The sequence below is a fragment of the Onychostoma macrolepis genome, chromosome 01, assembly GCF_012432095.1.
Source record: "Onychostoma macrolepis isolate SWU-2019 chromosome 01, ASM1243209v1, whole genome shotgun sequence".
NCBI lineage: Eukaryota > Metazoa > Chordata > Actinopteri > Cypriniformes > Cyprinidae > Onychostoma > Onychostoma macrolepis.
Genome location: NC_081155.1, coordinates 46215241 through 46238639, shown reverse-complemented (window position 1 = coordinate 46238639; position 23399 = coordinate 46215241). Strand labels below are relative to the sequence as shown.

General features: G+C 33.5%; 1 protein-coding gene across 1 annotated transcript in view; it reads right to left on the bottom strand.

Annotated features, from left to right (window-relative positions):
* Positions 1–22867, bottom strand: part of appa (amyloid beta (A4) precursor protein a) — a 44510-nt gene extending 21643 nt beyond the window's left edge. Inside the window, exons 1-6 of the mRNA XM_058771438.1 lie at positions 22665–22867; positions 5172–5339; positions 4065–4194; positions 2769–2881; positions 1250–1440; positions 780–988 (exon numbers count right to left, since the gene is read on the bottom strand). Coding sequence (XP_058627421.1) covers positions 780–988; positions 1250–1440; positions 2769–2881; positions 4065–4194; positions 5172–5339; positions 22665–22724 — 871 coding nt within the window. The 5' untranslated portion in view covers positions 22725–22867. The remainder of the gene's footprint in view (positions 1–779; positions 989–1249; positions 1441–2768; positions 2882–4064; positions 4195–5171; positions 5340–22664) is intronic.
* Positions 22868–23399: the final 532 nt, after the last annotated feature.

Here is a 23399-nt window from a genome sequence, read left to right as displayed (position 1 = left end):
CAACAAAAGTAATTCCAAACACAGCCACAGCACTGTTTTGTGTCTCTGAGCACCATAATGGTGTTTCGTACTTTCGTTCCTCAATGAATCAACCGTTTAAATGATTCGGTTCAATCGCAATGACTCACTTATTAACAGTGACTTGCTGCCACCTGCTGGCGGCTTTAATTTCACATTTAAAGTATCTTTAAATTTTTTTTTTTTTATCATTTCAAATATCAGTATTCAACGTTTTATGTTTAATATATCAAAACATTATTTATGCATTTGTAATTGCAGGTTAAATGCATTCATGTCCTGCATTAAACAGTGTAAATGAATCGAAATGCCCCTTCAGACGCAGCTTCTGTGTTTTCTCTGCATTGCAAAGATGAATTTTATTGATACTGATTTCATTTGCTTGGTAACAGCCCAAATGTCTTATTATTCAAATTCACTGATTAAATTTAAGAATTTGACTCAAAAGATAAACCACACTTTTAGAAAAATGGCTTTATAAAGGTAAAAATGCATTTAAACTTATTGGAAAGATTAATTTCTATAAGTGTGAACTGACCAGCACACTGAATGTTAAGAACTTCAGGAGTCAGCTGTCCACAGTAGATAGCAGCACAATAACACACTCAGCAAAATTTAGTCTAATTATCGTTATCAATAAAATCCCAGAAAATATCGAGATATTATTTTTTGTCAATATCGCACACCCCTAACATGAAGAGCTGCGTCTGATGATGATGATGATGATGAGCGAACGCTTGATGTGATCGGCTGACGCTCACCTCGCACCACCTCCTCCACTGACTCTGTCGTGGTGGTGGTGGTGGTCGTCATGGCGACGCTGATGCTCTGGCGCTCCTCCTCTTCCTCCTTCTCATCCTCATCCTCGTCTCCGTCTCCATCCTGGTCATTGTCCAGAAGCTCCTCTTCCTCGTCTGGATCCTCGTCATCCTCCACTACGGCCGGCTCGGATCCTGCGTCTCGTGTCATGCTGGAGGAAAACAAACCATCAAATCACAACGACACACAGCTTCTGCATAATCCTTCATCATAATACACCAACCATCTGCCACCGTTCAATCAGGGATCAAATCAAGTGTCATATTATGGGGTTTTTGATCATGTGTTCACACTTTACAGTGCACAAAACCAGTCTAAACTCAAATCAAACACAAATGAGGGGTCAAAGTCTAAGGGTCATGGTACACACACACACACACACACACACACACACACACACACACACACACACCTGTTGTCGCTGTAGTCGTTCTCGGCTCCTCCCCACCACACGTCTGAATCGTCCTCCTCCGCGGCTGTGCTGTCCAACTCTTTCTCTACTTCTGCAGGGCAGCAGACGAACTCGACGCCACGGAAACGGTCGATACCGCATGGCAACAGCATCCCGTAGTCATGGAGATTCATGCTGCGGTCGCCGCAGGACTGTAGAGAGACGAGAGTGTGTGATTGGACAGAATCACTTACTAACAGGAGGAACTTCATTATCAAACAGCAGACTGACAACATGAAACCACTCCAAACAAATCAATACAGTGATTCAAACCCCATCAGAGTCTTACACTGAAAAATACACATGAATCTGTTCAGCATTTATATTCATTTGTGTGTTTGTACATGTATGATAATGCACTGATAGCGATAAACAGTCCCATACTACCTAACAAGCAAGTAAACATAAAATGGAATATTTACAGATTTCCCGAAAACATATCAGTGTTATTTTAGTATCACTGAGATACTATTTTAGTTTTTGTAAATATTTTTAATTATATTTTACATTTATATTTGCTGCTTTCACGTTAATTTTAGTTAAAGTTTTAGTAATTTTGTTGGGTCTTTATGTCCGTATTTTTATTAGAATTTGTTGCATATGTCTATATAAGTTTTATTCATTTCTATTTCAGTTTTAGTTCTAGTTATTTTAGTACTTCAAATTAAACTAAACGAAATGTTGCCTTGTCAACTACAGATATAAATGTAAATTTATTGTAAATTCATAATAATTCAACTAGCTAAAATAAATGTAATTAAAAATAAGTTTAAGTTTTTTAAGTATTTGATTTTTATTTCAGTGACCATTTATTTTATAGTAAAGATAGTAGTAGTTATAGTAGTTTTTTTATGGTTTTAGTTTTAGCTCTAACTATAATAACCTTGAAACATGTCCAGCACACATCAAATTAATTTGATTCATTCATTCAAATAAAATGAATAATTAAATACATCAAAGGTGATTTTTAAAATTATTTTGGCATTATTTCCATGAAAATTAACAGATTATACCCTATTTTATTATGTTAATTCTCATGCAAAAACATCCAACTGTTTGGGGTAAGATTTTTTAAAAGAAATTAATAATTGTATCCAGTAAGGACGCATTAAATTGATGAAAAGTGCCAGTAAAGATGTTTATAATTCCACAAACGATTTCTATTTCAAATAAATGCTGTTCTTTTGAACTTTCTAATCATCTGTGAATCCTGAAAAAATAAAATGCATCACAGTTTCCACAAAAATATTGTTTTAAACATTGATAATAATCAGAAATGTTTCTTGATCAGCAAATCAGCATATTAGAATGATTTCTGAAGCATCATGTGACACTGAAGACTGCAGTAATGATGCTGAAAATACAGCTTTGATCACAGAAATAAATTAGAGTTTAACAGATATTTACATAGAAAACAGCTGTTTGAAATTGAAATAATATTTCACATTTTTGCTGTATTTTTGATGTGTGTGTTTCTGACCTCTTTGGCGACGGTGTGCCAGTGCAGGTGACTCTCACACATGTCCATGCGCTCCTGGTGCAGGAACTTACACTTATCAGGAACCAGCAGAGCGTCGCTCACGAACTCCCCGACTGATACAGAGAGAGAAACATGATGAAAAATAAATGGCAATATACTACAAAATATAATGCAATATATTGCACAATAAATTTCTGTATAGCCTGTGGTCAGGCTGACGATTGGCCAAACAACATTAATATATATTGTAAACTAGCTATATTTTAAAATATGAAACATGTATATCATAAATGATTGTTAAATATATTTCCATATATGTGTGTATATACTGCATGATTAAATATATGTTCACCACATGTACATCTATATATTATAAGGTGTATTGCTAAATATAAAATTACATATATTGTGATATATATAAGTACACTGAAAAAAAAATAGTATTTTTGACTCGTTTTCTAGAATAAATATCTACAAATTTTGGAATTAAGATGCATTTACTTGACAAGTGAAATGACTTAAGATATCTTGTCTTGTTTTCTGAAAATATTATTCAAATTTTGTTATTTTTTGCTTAAAACAAGTAAAAATATCTGCTGATGGAGCAAGAAAAATAATCTTGTTCAGTCTTTGAATTAAGATTATTGTTCTTACTCCACTGGCAGATATTTTTGCTTGTTTTTTTTGGCATGAAAGGCATATTTTTCAATATATGAAAGCGACAATTCCTTATGTATTATTCAATGTATTGTAATATATTTACACAATATACTGTATTATTCTGAATAATTTCTAATTTGTGACCCTGCAGCACAGAAGCAGTCATAAGCAGCACAGCTATATTTGTAGCAATAGCCAACAATACATTGTATGAGTCAAAATTATACATTTTTCTTTTATGTCAAAAATCATTAGGATATTAAGTAAAGATCATGTTCCATGAAGATATTTTGTAAATTTCCTACTGTAAATATACCAAAACTTCATTTTTGATTAGTAATATGCATTGCTAAGAACTTCATTTGAACAACTTTAAAGGTGATTTTCTCAATATTTAGATTTTTTTGCACCCTCAGATTCCAGATTTTCAAATAGTTGCATCTCAGACAAATATTGTTCAACAAACCATACATCAATGGAAAGATGATTTATTCAGCTTTCGGATGATGCATAAATAAAAAACCCTTATGACTGGTTTTGTGGTCCAGGGTCACATATACCATTATGTCATTTAATATATCGATCATTCATATATTAGGAAATGTATTTTCTTTGCGTATGAAGAGACTCACGCACCCAGGCAGCGATAGGGCACCACGATGTGCATGTGACTGCGGCACTGCTTCCGGCCCTTCTTACACCAGTCCCAGATACTGACGGGCTGATTGGCCTCCACCACGTTTGTGATCTGAAGCTCTGGATACACCTGAACATCACACACACATGAGTTTAGAGCTGTGTTTATCTAGTAAAAGCTCTTTTAGTGTAATTGTACAGACGTCCAGCTTCAGCGGCTGCTTCTCGTGTCAAATCTTGACTGATTTTGATCAAGTAAGCGTCAGAATAACTGCAGTCATGTTTCCAGATGAACACTTTCTGGACTGAAGCAGCTCAGCTTTACTTGATTCTCCATCAATCATTTTCTAGAAAAATCAGTGCGTCTCAAATCTGATCCTCAGGATCTTTTGAGGAGCATTTATTTCTTCATCTCTCAATCAGCATTGAATTGCATTATATGTTTGGATCATTTCAATCTCATCTTACTAAGACATTTTATTGGAGATATAGAGCGACCACTGACATTTAGATCATATAATGTCAGTATCTGCTGCACTGTTATAAAGGTCTCATTGATTTACATTACAAGCCTCAGAATTTCATCACAGAAATATCAGGATCTGAACCAAACTGCATATTTTTGCTCAGTTTGAGTGAGTCCTTATATATGAGCCATAAAAACCTGATGCATCAAATGTGACACAAAACATAAAACACATATGCAAACTTATATTTATAATAAAAAATGTAAACATTTAGTTTCAAGGCCAACTTTTGCATTTTTGACTTTTTTTTAAAATTAAAAAACATGACATTTTTTTGTGTTTTGTTATCTATTGTTTTTTGCATGCCTGAATATTTTGTCTTAACCTATTATCGGTGTGTTAATTATTTAATGTTTGAATAAATTATCTAATCTTTATAGTCCAAGATATTATGGCACAATATCTGAACGATTATGTTATTAATGAGCAAAGAGCGTCTCAAGTGCTTCGGTTCATAAACTCTGATGTGTTTCTGGGTCAAAGTGGCTCTGATGACGCAGCGGCTCGTATATTATCTTTCACACATTATCTCTGGCCTTGCATTGCAGTCATAAATAAAGGATAGGAGCGCTGCCTTCACCTCCTGGCAGTACTGCAGGATTCCCTCTTTTGTCCCGACGCAGCTCTTGCTTCCGGACGGATCGGGTTCCCATTTTCCCGTCTGAATGTTGATGTGCATGTTGAGTTTCCCGCAGAACATGGCGACCTGAGGCTCGGCCAGCAATCCGGTACTGGAGTCCGACGGAACCTGCGACAGAACACAACCACAGACGTTCTTCATTTCTGTCCCATTAACAACCTTGCGTCACTCTGAAATAAACCACAGTATGGAAGTGAACACTGCAAAAAATATTTTCTTCCGTAGTATTTATGGCTTGTTTTCTGGTAAATGCATCCTGATTCAAGAATTTTTAGATATTTATACTAGAAAACAAGACATAAATACTAGGGACATTTTTTTTTTTTTTGCAGTGCAGCATAAAAGTCGTCACAGGGAAAGACTGAGTAATGGAAGTGTGTTCCCGTCAGTGGTGAAAGACGGGTTCAGACGGTGGATTAGGATGAAGCCAAAACACCAGGAGTGGCCTGATATAACGCCAGAACACAAGACTAAACAGGTTAAACCTTGACTGCCTCAATTAATCTATCCACAATCAGTGTTCAACCCTCATCAGCTCTCAGGACTTTACTGAGCAAACACTGCTTCACGAGTGAATAAACCCTTCCTGCGTCAGTAACCGGTTACTCACTGAGCGTGAGTGCTGACATACAATTATCTGAATACAAAATAAAACAAGGAGATTGCTACTTTTTATGTCACAACTTTGATTTTGTTTCTCGCAATTGCAAATTTATATCTTGCAATTCTGACTTTATTTCTCTGAATTGTGACTTTATTTCTGAATTGCGACTTTATTTCTGAATTGTGACTTTATTTCTCAGAATTGTGACTTTATTTCTGAATTGTGACTTTATTTCTGAATTGTGACTTTATTTCTGAATTGTGACTTTATTTCTGAATTGCGACTTTATTTCTCAGAATTGTGACTTTATTTCTGAATTGTGACTTTATTTCTGAATTGCGACTTTATTTCTCAGAATTGTGACTTTATTTCTGAATTGCGACTTTATTTCTGAATTGTGACTTTATTTCTCAGAATTGTGACTTTATTTCTGAATTGCGACTTTATTTCTGAATTGTGACTTTATTTCTCAGAATTGTGACTTTATTTCTGAATTGTGACTTTATTTCTGAATTGCGACTTTATTTCTGAATTGTGACTTTATTTCTGAATTGACTTTATTTCTGAATTGTGACTTTATTTCTCAGAATTGTGACTTTATTTCTGAATTGTGACTTTATTTCTGAATTGTGACTTTATTTCTGAATTGTGACTTTATTTCTCAAATTGCGACTTTATTTCTGAATTGTGACTTTATTTCTCAGAATTGTGACTTTATTTCTGAATTGTGACTTTATTTCTGAATTGTGACTTTATTTCTGAATTGTGACTTTATTTCTGAATTCGACTTTATTTCTGAATTGTGACTTTATTTCTGAATTGTGACTTTATTTCTGAATTGTGACTTTATTTCTGAATTGTGACTTTATTTCTGAATTGCGACTTTATTTCTGAATTGTGACTTTATTTCTGAATTGCGACTTTATTTCTGAATTGTGACTTTATTTCTCAGAATTGTGACTTTATTTCTGAATTGTGACTTTATTTCTGAATTGTGACTTTATTTCTGAATTGTGACTTTATTTCTGAATTGCGACTTTATTTCTGAATTGTGACTTTATTTCTGAATTGCGACTTTATTTCTGAATTGTGACTTTATTTCTCAAATTGTGACTTTATTTCTGAATTCGACTTTATTTCTGAATTGTGACTTTATTTCTGAATTGTGACTTTATTTCTGAATTGTGACTTTATTTCTGAATTGTGACTTTATTTCTCAGAATTGTGACTTTATTTCTGAATTGTGACTTTATTTCTGAATTGACTTTATTTCTCAGAATTGTGACTTTATTTCTGAATTGCGACTTTATTTCTGAATTGTGACTTTATTTCTCAGAATTGTGACTTTATTTCTGAATTGCGACTTTATTTCTGAATTGTGACTTTATTTCTGAATTGTGACTTTATTTCTGAATTGTGACTTTATTTCTGAATTGCGACTTTATTTCTGAATTGTGACTTTATTTCTGAATTGCGACTTTATTTCTGAATTGTGACTTTATTTCTCAGAATTGTGACTTTATTTCTGAATTGTGACTTTATTTCTGAATTGCGACTTTATTTCTGAATTGCGACTTTATTTCTCAAATTGCGACTTTATTTCTTAGAATTGTGACTTTATTTCTCAAATTGTGACTTTATTTCTGAATTGTGACTATTTCTGAATTGTGACTTTATTTCTCAGAATTGTGACTTTATTTCTGAATTGCGACTTTATTTCTGAATTGTGACTTTATTTCTGAATTGTGACTTTATTTCTCTGAATTGTGACTTTATTTCTGAATTGTGACTTTATTTCTGAATTGTGACTTTATTTCTCTGAATTGTGACTTTATTTCTCAGAATTGCGACTTTATTTCTTAGAATTGTGACTTTATTTCTCAGAATTGTGACTTTATTTCTGAATTGTGACTATTTCTGAATTGTGACTTTATTTCTCAGAATTGTGACTTTATTTCTGAATTGCGACTTTATTTCTGAATTGTGACTTTATTTCTGAATTGTGACTTTATTTCTCTGAATTGTGACTTTATTTCTGAATTGTGACTTTATTTCTGAATTGCGACTTTATTTCTGAATTGTGACTTTATTTCTGAATTGCGACTTTATTTCTGAATTGTGACTTTATTTCTCAGAATTGTGACTTTATTTCTGAATTGTGACTTTATTTCTGAATTGTGACTTTATTTCTGAATTGTGACTTTATTTCTGAATTGCGACTTTATTTCTCAAATTGTGACTTTATTTCTGAATTGTGACTTTATTTCTGAATTGCGACTTTATTTCTGAATTGTGACTTTATTTCTCAGAATTGCGACTTTATTTCTGAATTGCGACTTTATTTCTGAATTGTGACTTTATTTCTCAGAATTGTGACTTTATTTCTGAATTGTGACTTTATTTCTGAATTGCGACTTTATTTCTGAATTGCGACTTTATTTCTGAATTGCGACTTTATTTCTGAATTGTGACTTTATTTCTCAAATTGTGACTTTATTTCTGAATTGTGACTTTATTTCTGAATTCGACTTTATTTCTGAATTGCGACTTTATTTCTCAGAATTGCGACTTTATTTCTTAGAATTGTGACTTTATTTCTCAGAATTGTGACTTTATTTCTGAATTGTGACTATTTCTGAATTGTGACTTTATTTCTCAGAATTGTGACTTTATTTCTGAATTGCGACTTTATTTCTGAATTGTGACTTTATTTCTGAATTGTGACTTTATTTCTCTGAATTGTGACTTTATTTCTGAATTGTGACTTTATTTCTGAATTGTGACTTTATTTCTCTGAATTGTGACTTTATTTCTGAATTGTGACTTTATTTCTGAATTGCGACTTTATTTCTGAATTGTGACTTTATTTCTGAATTGCGACTTTATTTCTGAATTGTGACTTTATTTCTCAGAATTGTGACTTTATTTCTGAATTGTGACTTTATTTCTGAATTGTGACTTTATTTCTGAATTGCGACTTTATTTCTCAGAATTGTGACTTTATTTCTGAATTGTGACTTTATTTCTGAATTGCGACTTTATTTCTCAGAATTGTGACTTTATTTCTGAATTGCGACTTTATTTCTGAATTGTGACTTTATTTCTCAGAATTGCGACTTTATTTCTGAATTGCGACTTTATTTCTGAATTGTGACTTTATTTCTCAGAATTGTGACTTTATTTCTGAATTGTGACTTTATTTCTGAATTGCGACTTTATTTCTCAGAATTGTGACTTTATTTCTGAATTGCGACTTTATTTCTGAATTGTGACTTTATTTCTCAGAATTGCGACTTTATTTCTGAATTGCGACTTTATTTCTGAATTGTGACTTTATTTCTCAGAATTGTGACTTTATTTCTGAATTGTGACTTTATTTCTGAATTGCGACTTTATTTCTGAATTGTGACTTTATTTCTGAATTGCGACTTTATTTCTGAATTGTGACTTTATTTCTCAGAATTGTGACTTTATTTCTGAATTGTGACTTTATTTCTGAATTGCGACTTTATTTCTGAATTGCGACTTTATTTCTCAGAATTGCGACTTTATTTCTTAGAATTGTGACTTTATTTCTCAGAATTGTGACTTTATATCTGAATTGTGACTATTTCTGAATTGTGACTTTATTTCTCAGAATTGTGACTTTATTTCTGAATTGCGACTTTATTTCTGAATTGTGACTTTATTTCTGAATTGTGACTTTATTTCTCTGAATTGTGACTTTATTTCTGAATTGCGACTTTATTTCTGAATTGTGACTTTATTTCTGAATTGCGACTTTATTTCTGAATTGCGACTTTATTTCTCAGAATTGCGACTTTATTTCTTAGAATTGCGACTTTATTTCTGAATTGCGACTTTATTTCTGAATTGTGACTTTATTTCTCAGAATTGTGACTTTATTTCTGAATTGTGACTTTATTTCTGAATTGCGACTTTATTTCTCAGAATTGTGACTTTATTTCTGAATTGCGACTTTATTTCTGAATTGTGACTTTATTTCTCAGAATTGCGACTTTATTTCTGAATTGCGACTTTATTTCTGAATTGTGACTTTATTTCTCAGAATTGTGACTTTATTTCTGAATTGTGACTTTATTTCTGAATTGCGACTTTATTTCTGAATTGTGACTTTATTTCTGAATTGCGACTTTATTTCTGAATTGTGACTTTATTTCTCAGAATTGTGACTTTATTTCTGAATTGTGACTTTATTTCTGAATTGCGACTTTATTTCTGAATTGCGACTTTATTTCTCAGAATTGCGACTTTATTTCTTAGAATTGTGACTTTATTTCTCAGAATTGTGACTTTATTTCTGAATTGTGACTATTTCTGAATTGTGACTTTATTTCTCAGAATTGTGACTTTATTTCTGAATTGCGACTTTATTTCTGAATTGTGACTTTATTTCTGAATTGTGACTTTATTTCTCTGAATTGTGACTTTATTTCTGAATTGCGACTTTATTTCTGAATTGTGACTTTATTTCTGAATTGCGACTTTATTTCTGAATCATGACTTTATTTCTGAATCGACTTTATTTCTGAATTGTGACTTTATTTCTCAGAATTGTGACTTTATTTCTGAATTGTGACTTTATTTCTGAATTGCGACTTTATTTCTGAATTGCGACTTTATTTCTCAGAATTGCGACTTTATTTCTTAGAATTGTGACTTTATTTCTCAGAATTGTGACTTTATTTCTGAATTGTGACTATTTCTGAATTGTGACTTTATTTCTCAGAATTGTGACTTTATTTCTGAATTGCGACTTTATTTCTGAATTGTGACTTTATTTCTGAATTGTGACTTTATTTCTCTGAATTGTGACTTTATTTCTGAATTGCGACTTTATTTCTGAATTGTGACTTTATTTCTGAATCATGACTTTATTTCTGAATTGCGACTTTATTTCTCAGAATTGCGACTTTATTTCTTAGAATTGCGACTTTATTTCTGAATTGCGACTTTATTTCTGAATTGTGACTTTATTTCTCAGAATTGTGACTTTATTTCTGAATTGTGACTTTATTTCTGAATTGCGACTTTATTTCTCAGAATTGTGACTTTATTTCTGAATTGCGACTTTATTTCTGAATTGTGACTTTATTTCTCAGAATTGCGACTTTATTTCTGAATTGTGACTTTATTTCTGAATTGTGACTTTATTTCTCAGAATTGTGACTTTATTTCTGAATTGTGACTTTATTTCTGAATTGCGACTTTATTTCTGAATTGTGACTTTATTTCTGAATTGCGACTTTATTTCTGAATTGTGACTTTATTTCTCAGAATTGTGACTTTATTTCTGAATTGTGACTTTATTTCTGAATTGCGACTTTATTTCTGAATTGCGACTTTATTTCTCAGAATTGCGACTTTATTTCTTAGAATTGTGACTTTATTTCTCAGAATTGTGACTTTATTTCTGAATTGTGACTATTTCTGAATTGTGACTTTATTTCTCAGAATTGTGACTTTATTTCTGAATTGCGACTTTATTTCTGAATTGTGACTTTATTTCTGAATTGTGACTTTATTTCTCTGAATTGTGACTTTATTTCTGAATTGCGACTTTATTTCTGAATTGTGACTTTATTTCTGAATTGTGACTTTATTTCTGAATTGCGACTTTATTTCTCAGAATTGCGACTTTATTTCTGAATGCGACTTTATTTCTTAGAATTGTGACTTTATTTCTCAGAATTGTGACTTTATTTCTGAATTGTGACTATTTCTGAATTGTGACTTTATTTCTCAGAATTGTGACTTTATTTCTGAATTGCGACTTTATTTCTGAATTGTGACTTTATTTCTGAATTGCGACTTTATTTCTGAATTGCGACTTTATTTCTTAGAATTGTGACTTTATTTCTCAGAATTGTGTTTATATCTCGCAGTTCTAACTTTATTTCTCAGAATTGCGACTTTATTTCTCAGAATTGTGACTTTATTTCTTAGAATTGTGTGTTTATATCATGCAATTCTGACATTATAACTTGCAATTGCAAGTTAAAATCACGCAGTTCTGAGGAAAAAAGTCAGAATTGCGAGATGTAAATTGGCAATTGCATTTATTAAATTTTTTTAATCTGTGGTGAAAATGGGCTTCTATACGCACGTCATCAGGAAGGAATTAAAAAAAAAACTATTTCTTAGTATTTTTGTGTTGTTTTCCATTAACAATATTAATAATAAGATATCAAACTTTGCTTTAAAAAAAATAAAAATAAATAAGTGTGTATGCGTAAAACAAGAAAGAAATATCAGCCAATGGGATTAGAAAAAAAAGAAAAAAACAGGATTATTTTTCCAACCCCATAGTTGGATATTTTTCTTGTTTTAAGCATAAACTCGCTTAGTTTTGATAATTTGTTCCTTAATATTTTAAGTCATTAAATACTGAGTACAAACAGTGAAGTTCTCCGTCTCCACCTCGACGCCTGCTGATCGTAATAACAGCTTTTGTTTGCAAGTTTTTTCAGACAAACTCTGTGTAATTTGTGACGCCCGTCTGAGGGAGTTTGAGTCTGAGAAACGTCTCTGAATGAGCGCATTGTGTTGAGGAGGACAAAGACTCGTGCGGGCGAGAGACAGACTGGAAGAGGAAGACCTGCTAACATTTTGTGTTCGTTAATCTTATTAGCAGACCAAGAAAACAATGTCCTGTTTGTGATCAGACTGTGATGTTATTATGAACAGAAATATATACAATGTGCAATACTACAGCTGAACCCGTCAAAATACCCTTTACTTTAATCAACTTTACTGCACAAAAATAAACATTTTTAAATACGCATTAAACATGAAGCATGCAAATTTTTGTCTTATTAACACCAACATTCCCATCAAAAACACTCAATTACTGCATCAACATCAAATGCACACACACACACACACACACACACTCTCTCTCACGCACACACACACGTTTGTTCTGTGAATTGTGGGGAATAGACTTCTATTACTTTTATACTGACCAAACGATATTTTTTAACCCCTAACCCTAAACCTACCCCTTACAGAAAACCTGTTTGCATTCTTACACTTTCAGATAAACATCATTTACTATTTTTAATCATTTTTTTTCCCTCGTGGGGACCGCAGGTGAAACCTGAAAACCCCGCAACCTGAAAGAAAATGTCAGGTTTTACTATCCTTGTGGAGACATTTGGTCCCCACAATGTAGTATAAACAAGAACAAACACACACACACACACACACACACACAAATCCGTCTGTTTCTTCACAGGCCGGCACATGTCATCCTGACACGTGGACATGCGTGGGCTCACAGGGTCAGCCGGGGATTCGGGATAAACTCCCATAAAGCCACTGGTTAGAGTCATCATGACCTCAGGTGCCCACAGTCAGCTGTCAATCATCCTGCTGAAGCCACGCCCCCAACAGACAACAGCGGGATCAGACACATTCCTGAAGCAGGTGTGATTCACTTATATCTCATCCCTCAGGCTTCTTCAGAGCAGAATCACACGAGAATACCTGCTGAATGTTTAATGGACGATAAACACACGAATCCTGGATTAAAGAATCATTCATTTCTGAAATGATTCACTCAATCCGAACAAGAGCAGGTGGACGTGATCGACAGGCTTAGCGACGGTAACTAAGGCAGGCGGGGCTTAGCGAGAGATCAGAGGATTTGAATCACATGACCTCCTGCTGTTGGATCGCACCTGCTGACCGTAAACCATCAGATACCGAGCGTCTCTGACCTATGACCTCTGACCTCCACTGCTAACGACGCACACAAAAGCGTCCAAAATCAATCTTTATTTATACACAAATTTCCTGAAATCAACAAGCTTTAGAGATGCATGTTAGAAATTCAGTCAAACCAAAACTTATACAGAAACCAGATATAATTTTTGATATATATTTTTTTACTAGCGTGTGCAGGACACTATAATTAATTTATGTACGTGAGGATGGCAAAATAAAGTAAACTGTGACATATTACACCCAAAAATTCTTCATAAAGTGGACTAGCAGTAAAATTTGGGATCAAAAATGATTCATTTTCTAAACTACACTGTGATAATGTGAGAAATGCTGAATTTGGTTTGACTGTAGGTCATCTGTTCCAGTTAATAATCCACCGTTCGAGCTTCCCATTAAAGGTTAATGTGTGGTTTGATCATTTACTGCAGAATATGAGAACAGCTAAACCTCAAAATCCCATCTGAGACACAACTGAGATTTTACCCTGCTACAATAATAATAATAATTCAACTAGTGAGAGGAAAGAATACTTCACACAGGATCTCTTTAATACATTATTTTTGTTTCTGAACGGAGATCAGTGGAGGCGTTCGCTCAAGTCTCTCCTGATTCTCAGACGTTCCTCCTGAGAAAAAGAGCCCATTAATCTCACACGTGTCTTCTCTAGAGCTTCAAATGTGTTTAGATCTGCCAAGATATCAAAGTCTGAAATCTCAAGATGAACTCATTTATAAGCTCTAGACTCTTACTGGATTCAAACGAGTCAGTGTTGTTTTAGTATCATCAAGATGCAATTATAGTTTTTATTTTTATATTTGTTATTTAATTTCAATTTAGTTGTTTTATTAGTCTGTATACTCATATACTTACTATATAATTATACGTTTTACTATTTTATAGAATTTATTTAAAGTTTTTGGTAACACTTTAAAATAAGGTGTCATTTGTTAACATTAGATAATGTATTAACTAACATGAACAAACAATGAATAATGCACTATTTATTAATCTTTGTTCATCTTAGTTAATGAAAATACAGCTGTTCATTGTTAGTTCAGATTGCATTAATGTTAACAAACACAACTCGTGATTTTAATAATGCATTAGTAAATGCTGAAATTAACATTCACTAAAATTAATAAATGCTGTAGAAGTATTGTTCAATCTTAGTTCATGTTGTTAACTAATGAACCTTATTGTAAAGTGTTACCAAGTTATTTCAGCATTTATTTTAGGTAATGAAACATTTTTTAATGGTTTTATTTTTAGTGAACTATAATAACCCTGGTTTTGAATCAAAAGAGACACTTTGAGCACTTATGCATATTAAACATAATTTGTAATAGTTGATGTAAATATGTAAACATGCATTGTGAGCCATGAATTAGCAACATCTGAAGAAAACCAACCACTGAGCAAATATTTGATCAAACCACTTTAATATGCGAGTAACTGTGTTGAATTATGAGACTGAGCATTAACTACCGCAGTGAGGAGCTGCAAAACTAGCATAAATAACCAAACCAGGCCAATCCACACTCAATCACACACTGAACTGAAAATCTAATATCACAGTAACAGTGTATATTAAAGACTATTTATATATACACACAGTATATATATATATATATATATCAGTCAGGCTGGGTTCGGTGCCGTGTGACGGTCAGATGAATGTCTGTCCATCTGCTGAGCTCTCGTCACATTTACATGCGAATACAGCGCTGTAATTGGGAAGAGTGTTATCAGAGCCGCTCAGGACCTGTGTGTGTGTGTGTGTGTGTGTGTGTGTGAGACACGCCTGACACACACACACGCCTGAGGACTGCGATATGGAGATCACTGCATATCACCAGCTAACAAGGCGTCAGGATGAGATGCTCAGTCTCACGCAAACCCTTCACATTTACATCAAAACATCAAAAATCAGAGAAATCAATCAATCATATTCTCTTCTTGTGAATGAAGAGGCAGATGTGTTCCTGACAGGTGTAGTGATGCTCATCCAGGCGCGGACGAGCGACAGCCAGAGAAACAGGTGTGTAAATCCTCAATCTACATTATACAGAATCACAGCAGTGAATTACACTGTTTTCTACTCTATTTTAAACAGAAATACAGTCATATCTGCTGTTTTACTACAACAAAGTCAGACAATGTGGCTCGTTCATGAAACACGAGCAGTTACAAAAACACACCGCATCGCGAGTCAAACACAGACCGGTGCAAATGTGTTGTGTAGGTTATTTCAATTAAATTGTTCTATTTTACACACACACACACACACACACATGCCTGTGTGACTGTTGCCACGCTCTGCTGCCATGACGACGGTCAGCCTCACACCTATTAACCCCAGTGTCTTCTGGGAAAAAGTCTCTGCACATCAGGTCCACAGAATAGCGATCTCATTACAACTATTACTGCATATGAAATATACACTCATATATAACACTCAAACAACTCATAAGACTTCATTTAGATTGAACTAATACCCAATATTCACTTGAAAAAGTATAAAAATCATAAAATTATAGTGTATAGTGAATCAAACATTATAATGGTCAATTGAAAAGATAATGCGGTACTTTTTTATTTTGAATTTTTTTATTTTATTTTGAAAAAAATAACAAATATGAGGAAACATAATGTGTATATGGCAACTAAAAGAGCTGAGATAAAAGAGAAATCAAATTTATTATTTAATATGACTGAATTAACTACTATAACGCGACAAAATAACAATTGCACATTAATTCATAATGTTACTGAATATTATATATTGTATATATTTTCTTTAATGAAACAAAATTGCATGAACTTTAAATTTTATGTGATGTTGATAGGCTATATTTTATATTCCTATAAGTGAAATCAGGCATCAAACTATGATAGTGTGCATGTTTAATATTTTAGTAATCTGGTATCTGGTATCCAATAACAGCCTATAATCCGATCCACACAAATCACTGAATGCATGATTACATTATTCAGCCCTGATCCTGTCTCTGATATATCGCTGATATATTCATGGATAACACAGCATATGAGATCTGAGACTGACGGATGATGGAGCGAAAGTCAAACACACATAAATCATCAACATTAATGACGCACTTGTGCTTTCACTCCTTCAAAATCACGCTTTCATCGAATCAGACGCTCTTCTGCCCAAAATCAGACTGGAAAAAGATGTAAAACACAATCATAATAACGACAATCCTTCAAACGCTCCTGCTCTCGCTGCAAATGTAGGTCACCGGAAAACAGACGTATTAAACGCTAGCACACACACACACACACACACACACACTGTAGCACAAACAGTGGATGTCCACTTTGGGAGTAAACAGGAGAAGGAAGCAGAAAGAACCACCCATGAACCACATTACTGAAGAAAGACTGTGTTTCTGCCATGGTTTAGCACAAAATAACTACTCTTTTATACACAAGTTGTGTTATTAAATGTTTAATTTAATGCATTAACTTTGCAATTACCTGTAAAATTGACTAGCAATTTTTGGGAAAATTGCTTCCAAGTAAAATGAGAAATCACAAGAATTATGTGTTAGGACCCAACAATATTCACAGCATTCAAGACACTGTAGGTACTGTAAAAAAAAAAAGTATGTCTTTTTAATTCAAAATATCATGTTTAATTCAATGTGTTACTTGCCGTTTCTTTGTAATTATTTGTGAAATTTACTAATAATTTCTGAATGGAAATGAAAGGGGGAAAAATCAAGTAAAAAAAAAAAATCATAAATGAAAGATTAGTAAAGTATGTTTTACAAGAAAATACTAATTATAGTCATTCTACTTCAAAATTTTATGTTTAACTCTAAATTACTTACCATTTCTTTCTGTAAAATTTACTAGCAATTTATGAGTGAAAATCATTCCAAACTACATTCATTCATTAAGACGTCTTTTATCCCGAAAACAAATATTATTCAAAATATTATTGAATAAAAAATCTAAAATACTATTTCAAAAAGTAATGTTTAAATCAGCGTAATTATCCATAAATTTACTAGCAAAAATGGTTGTAAAACAGAAACATCACGAGCAAAGATTGCTGAAGTAGGCCTACATTTTACAAGAAAATACTACTTCAGTCTTTCCACCTCAAAATGTCATGTTTAATTCAATGTGCTCTCACCATTTCTTTGTAAATATTTGTGAAATGTACTAGTTTTCAAATCTGAAACTGTTCCAATCACATTTAGTCATTCAGCAGATGAACAGTACAACGAGCAATTCATCATATGATGCAATAAATGCTAGTCATACAGTACAGCGCACTAAATCCCACAGCAGCTTCTCTCAGTGCATGACATGCACTTGTGTGTTTTTTTAAGGGAAATGAATAGTAGATCAGACACAAAACCCGAGCGTCACGTCACTGACCCACAAACACTGAACTACTGAACCTCACGCTACGGTCTCCACATCACATCATCAGCTCCAGAATCCTGAAGCGCTGAGGAAGGAGAGCAGAGACGGGCGTGGCTCTCTCTCTCTCTCTCTCTCTCTCTCCAGAGAAACGCTAAATATAGAGCGACCCACGAGACCACGACACATCTGCAGTCCTACAAATACTGCATCTGATGCATTACAGTTCAACAGCACTGCTTTAAGGAGAAGTCTACATTCATCAATGCAAAAACAGAACTGAAGACAAGTGTTCTTACTGTATCTATCATAAACCAGGCCAAAACTGCAAGTTCATTTGCTTATCAAAGCATTCATTTCATAAATAGAATAATGAATCAGTATAAGCAATTTCATGGCGAAAATGAAAACCTCAGCTCTTTATTTGTAGGTCTTTTCACAATACAAAGTGCTTCAAAGCTGCGTTATGAAAAATGCATGTTTCATCACAATCAAGTTTCCCATGAAACAACCTCATTATTTACATATTTGCTCTAAAATAACTTAAAAGTGTGTTTAATGCATGAAATGAGTAAAATCTACATTTTTTGAGGGATGTTATACATTTAAAAAAAAAAAACATTTACCCATGTCTTACTAAAACATTTTGACTTCAAGACTTCAATGTACAAATGAATTATGTTCAATCACATTTATTCATTTTTATTTATATGCACTAATAAACAGCAATATTTATTTACATATATTTTACCGATGCATTTTAAAACATGAAAAATGCTACAGTGTTATTATACTGTTATGGTTTTTATTAATATTTTGTATCATTTAAAATTATTAGTTTTTATATAAATTTTAGTTAAAGATTTATTTGTGTTGTTTTTAATAGTTTTAATAGTAAATATTCATTTTTTAATAGTTTATTAATTAGTTAAACTAAATTAGAAATATTGCATTGACAACTAGCTGAAAAAAAGAATTAACTTAATTTTAGTCATTTAAAGTATAGAAAGTGTTTTTTAATGGTTTAATTTTAGTTTTAGTTAACTATAATAACCCTAAGGAGATTTTAGCAGTGATAGCACAAATGAATCACTGAAGATGAATCAAATTGATTAATTTTTTTATGCAGATTATGCACCGATAAACAGTAATAGATTTCAGTAGCCCACTGGTGTATGATTATATATCAAGGCTAAAGGCTTATAAAAGCAATAAAACTCCTCTGCTTAACATTAACTCTGCACTGATTTCACAAATAAATCTGTATGAGCAATATCAAGATGACAATAATAACCGCAGCTGTTTCACATTTATTTGTAGCTCTTCTTGCAATACAAATCATTTCAAAGTTGCTTTACCGTATCAGTCCCATTTCCCATGAGGCAGCGGGTGCGTGAAGGTTACGCCATCATTACTCTTCCTCTGGGACGAGGCTGCGCCGTTCACATGGGACTGCGAAGGTCAGAGGTCAAATCTAACCACTATAAACATCTGCCATATAATATGGATGCGTAATTATAGAGACCCTCCGCGGGGCCGTTACCATGGCAGCACACACACTTCCTGTGGATTCTACCATCGGCCCCGTATGACTAACAGCGGAGCTTCTCCAAGGGCCGAGCTTCTCAAATCTCACTTGATTCATCATTACTGCGAAATATATGACATTATTTACATATGCGATCTTAAAAGGCCATTTAATGCATGAAATACAGTAAAAATCTAGTTAGCTTTTCCCTAAGCAATGAATAATAATTTTTGTTTTTGGGGAACGACTGCATATGCAATGCTTCTTTGGGTCAATAAAACTACTTATTCATCATTACTGACTTCTGAGCATTTCTGAGTCACAATTAAATGAACTGATCTATTAATTTTTATTTATATGCACAAAATAAACAGCCATTTTTACGTACATATATTTTACCTAAACATTTTAAAATAAGAAAAATGCAATGATCAGTGTTATTTTTTAATCTCACTGAGATACTATTAGAGTTTTTATTAATAATTTGATTTTAAAAAACAAACAAATCTGGTTTCATTTTAATGTTAAAGTTTTACTAATTTTATTGTGTGCTTTTGTCATTTTAGTAGTTTTTAAAAAAAAAAGTCTATATAGTTTTTATTATTGTTTATTTCAATTTTAGTTATTTTAGTACATCAGGTTAAACTAAATTAAAATGAGAAAACCTGCCTTTATATTCTATATTATATTTTACTTTAGTTCAGTTAATGTTTATTTTATTTCAAGTAAAGAAAATGTACAACACAAATGAATGGTTGATGATTAATCATATTTATTCATTTTTAATTATATGAAGAAATAAACAGTAGTATTTATGCACATATGTCTTAATATATGAAAAAAGTCATGAAGAGATTTCTGTGAACATGTCCGGTTAATAATGCATATGAAAAGTTTGAAACATTCAAATCAGAATTTTGAACAGATTCAGTGAAATCTCAACAAACGAATGACTGCTAGTCTAACAGCATCTTCAATATTCAGATAAATCAAACACATCTGATTCACTGAGATATTGCTGTTTAATTCTGTAAAATGACTGAAATTTGATCATGAACATTGGCTATTTATGGGCTAGCGCTACAGGGAGGTTTTGCACAGAAAGCTGTTGTGTTGGCTATGAGCATCGCTCACCTGCTGACACGCATGTTACAGCCAACAAAGCCTCTCATTCAGAGCACAAACCCACGGCTCGTCTCAATGCCAGCCACACCAGTGACCGACCTTTACAGACCTAGAGTTCTGAAAACAAGCGGATGACAATGGCTAACTGAAGCATGCAATATGATGTTTATGCAAGGTACAAATGAAAATAAACAATTCTGCAGCCGTTTACATGACATAAAGCCATATCAGATATTCACTGCTGACAATGTGCAATCAAAAAACGCTGTGATGTCACAATGCACAGTTAATATACCTATTCAAATATTTAATGAAAACTTGGGCAATTATTATTTCAATCTTCATATCGGTGGATATAAATATAAAAAGGTATAAAATTCTTTGGGTTCATTTAGTGAAAAAAGTGCATGGGAAAACAGGTCATGATTCTTTATTTTACTTAAACTCTGGCATTACTGGCTGAAATGATGCTTCCTCTGGTTGAAGAACAGCCTTTAGCCATTTCAGAAAAATATATAAGAATTAAGATGCATATTAAATATCTCCAACTGGCAGAGGAACACATAAAACGCCCAGTCCGGGTTCCAATACTATAGTATAAACATGTCCTGAACCCAGCGTGAGTTTAACATTTGGTGGCAAGACCAACAAAACCACAACCCACCATAACACTGTTACTAATAGCCAATCAATATCTTTACTCTGTAGCACAATAAACAGCAACATCCCATTATAGCCTCAAAAATGACTGCGTGTGCTTCAGGCCAATGCTGTTCACATCATTCATTCTCTCATTATACTGATGGAATCTGAGGGTAATACCATGGTATTTTATACACCAATGATTACAATATTCACATATCATGGTATTGGCACGGCACCCCAATCTCATCCCAAAATACCATGGTATATTCCCAAAAAAACACTTATCCTTTAAGAGTCTTGGAATGGTGTGAATACAGTGGAGAAGCACACTGACTGCGGTGTGGAAAATTACAGGCTTAGACCAACCCAGAGACAATGTGTCTTACAGTAAAAATACACTTAAACTGATAGTTAGCGTTTAAAAATAGCGTGTTCCTCGAAACACAATGTAGTTCAGCCGCCATCTTGGGGGGCGTTCACACACAACGCGTTCCTCTCAACGGAACGGAACGGCACGTATTTAGCGATATTAGCACAATGATTCATTTTATCGAGTCACGTTTGGAAGAAACATCGCCTAACAAAGGCTGAGGAAAGATCAAAGGCATCCCGACGTCAGAAACATCATCTTCTCCACACACACCCAGCGATAACAACACACTGAATTACTCGATGAAAACCTCAGGGAAGAGTGAATCATAATTTGGAATCACTCCCAGAAAATCAAACTCTTATTTTCCGGTTTCAGATGATCCAGTAGGACCTCGGTTGATTCCCAGAGGATTCGCGTTTGATCCCATTGTGATTCCTGTTTGATCCCAACCCAACAGGCCACCGAACACATTCCTCCATTAACCAGCTGGATCCACACCAAAATACAGTAAAAAACACGTAACGTGGTTTACTGAATCAGCGAATTCACTTTATGTTCGAACGCGACACATTACGCGTTTAAACGCCGCTGCCGTTCGCTATATCACCTTCAGCCTGACAGTTATTAATATTAATTTATGGATCTGTTATACAGTATCCGTTCATCCTGTATGTCGTCGGATATAAAATATCGCTCATATAACAGCGCCCGATCAAGCGGAACGTTCCGCAGAACGCGTATGTAGCGATTATTACCGTTTATTCGAAACATTCCTTGCGTAACATTATACGACTATAAAACAAATACACAAGGGTTAGATATTAAACCTTATTCTGGTTTAGAAACGACATAAACAGAAAAAAAAAAAAAACACCGCCGCGATTTTTGCATTGAAATGAACGTTCCACGTTATCGCGGCTAAATCGTAGCGCGGCCGTTCTAGTGTATCTATCGCTGCGAGGATGGTTACATTGAATCGACTATAGATCAGCGTCGCTTTTGTCGATTTCTTACCTCAACAGCGAGCGTCGATGTCGCGGCCATCAGTAATATAAAAAGCTCTCGACAGCCCATTCTGCGCCTCTTCTGTGTGCTTCCAGCAAACTGCGATGCTCTGTATCGAGTAAATATCCGTGTGGTGTAAGATGTCGGTGTGTGGATCGCGTCGGCTCTGAGAAGAATGCGATGATCCTGCGATGGCGAGTCAGAACAGCGCGTCACCTGACCGGACAGCGAGCGAATGAATGTACGGGAGGGGGAGCAGGGAAAATACTGCCAACTACAATTAGAATAAAATCAAAGACTGCACTACCTTAGTCTTACTTATTTAAATTTTTATTTAAATATATTTTATTAATTATTTTATACGCATTTGTATTTATATTTGTTTGTATTACATAAAACGTATTATTTATTTCAGCTTGAGATTATTTATTTCAGCTTTTCAGCTATAACAGTAATGACAAAAATATTTTACTCTTCAGTCAGTTATCTGTGTTTCAATCAATGTTAATTTAATTGTAATTTTACATTTTTCATTTTTAAAATGTGCTTAGTTTATTTTTACCATATCACTATAAAATATGAGACATTGCTCATCTAATGCATGCATTTTATTTTACATTCATAAAAAGGAAATCACAACATTAAATGTCTTGGATTCTAGATTATGTTCAAACTGGAGAATTTAATTATGCTCATTTTTGCTGCCACCGTGTGGACGAGCATGAAAACATTATTATAAATGTG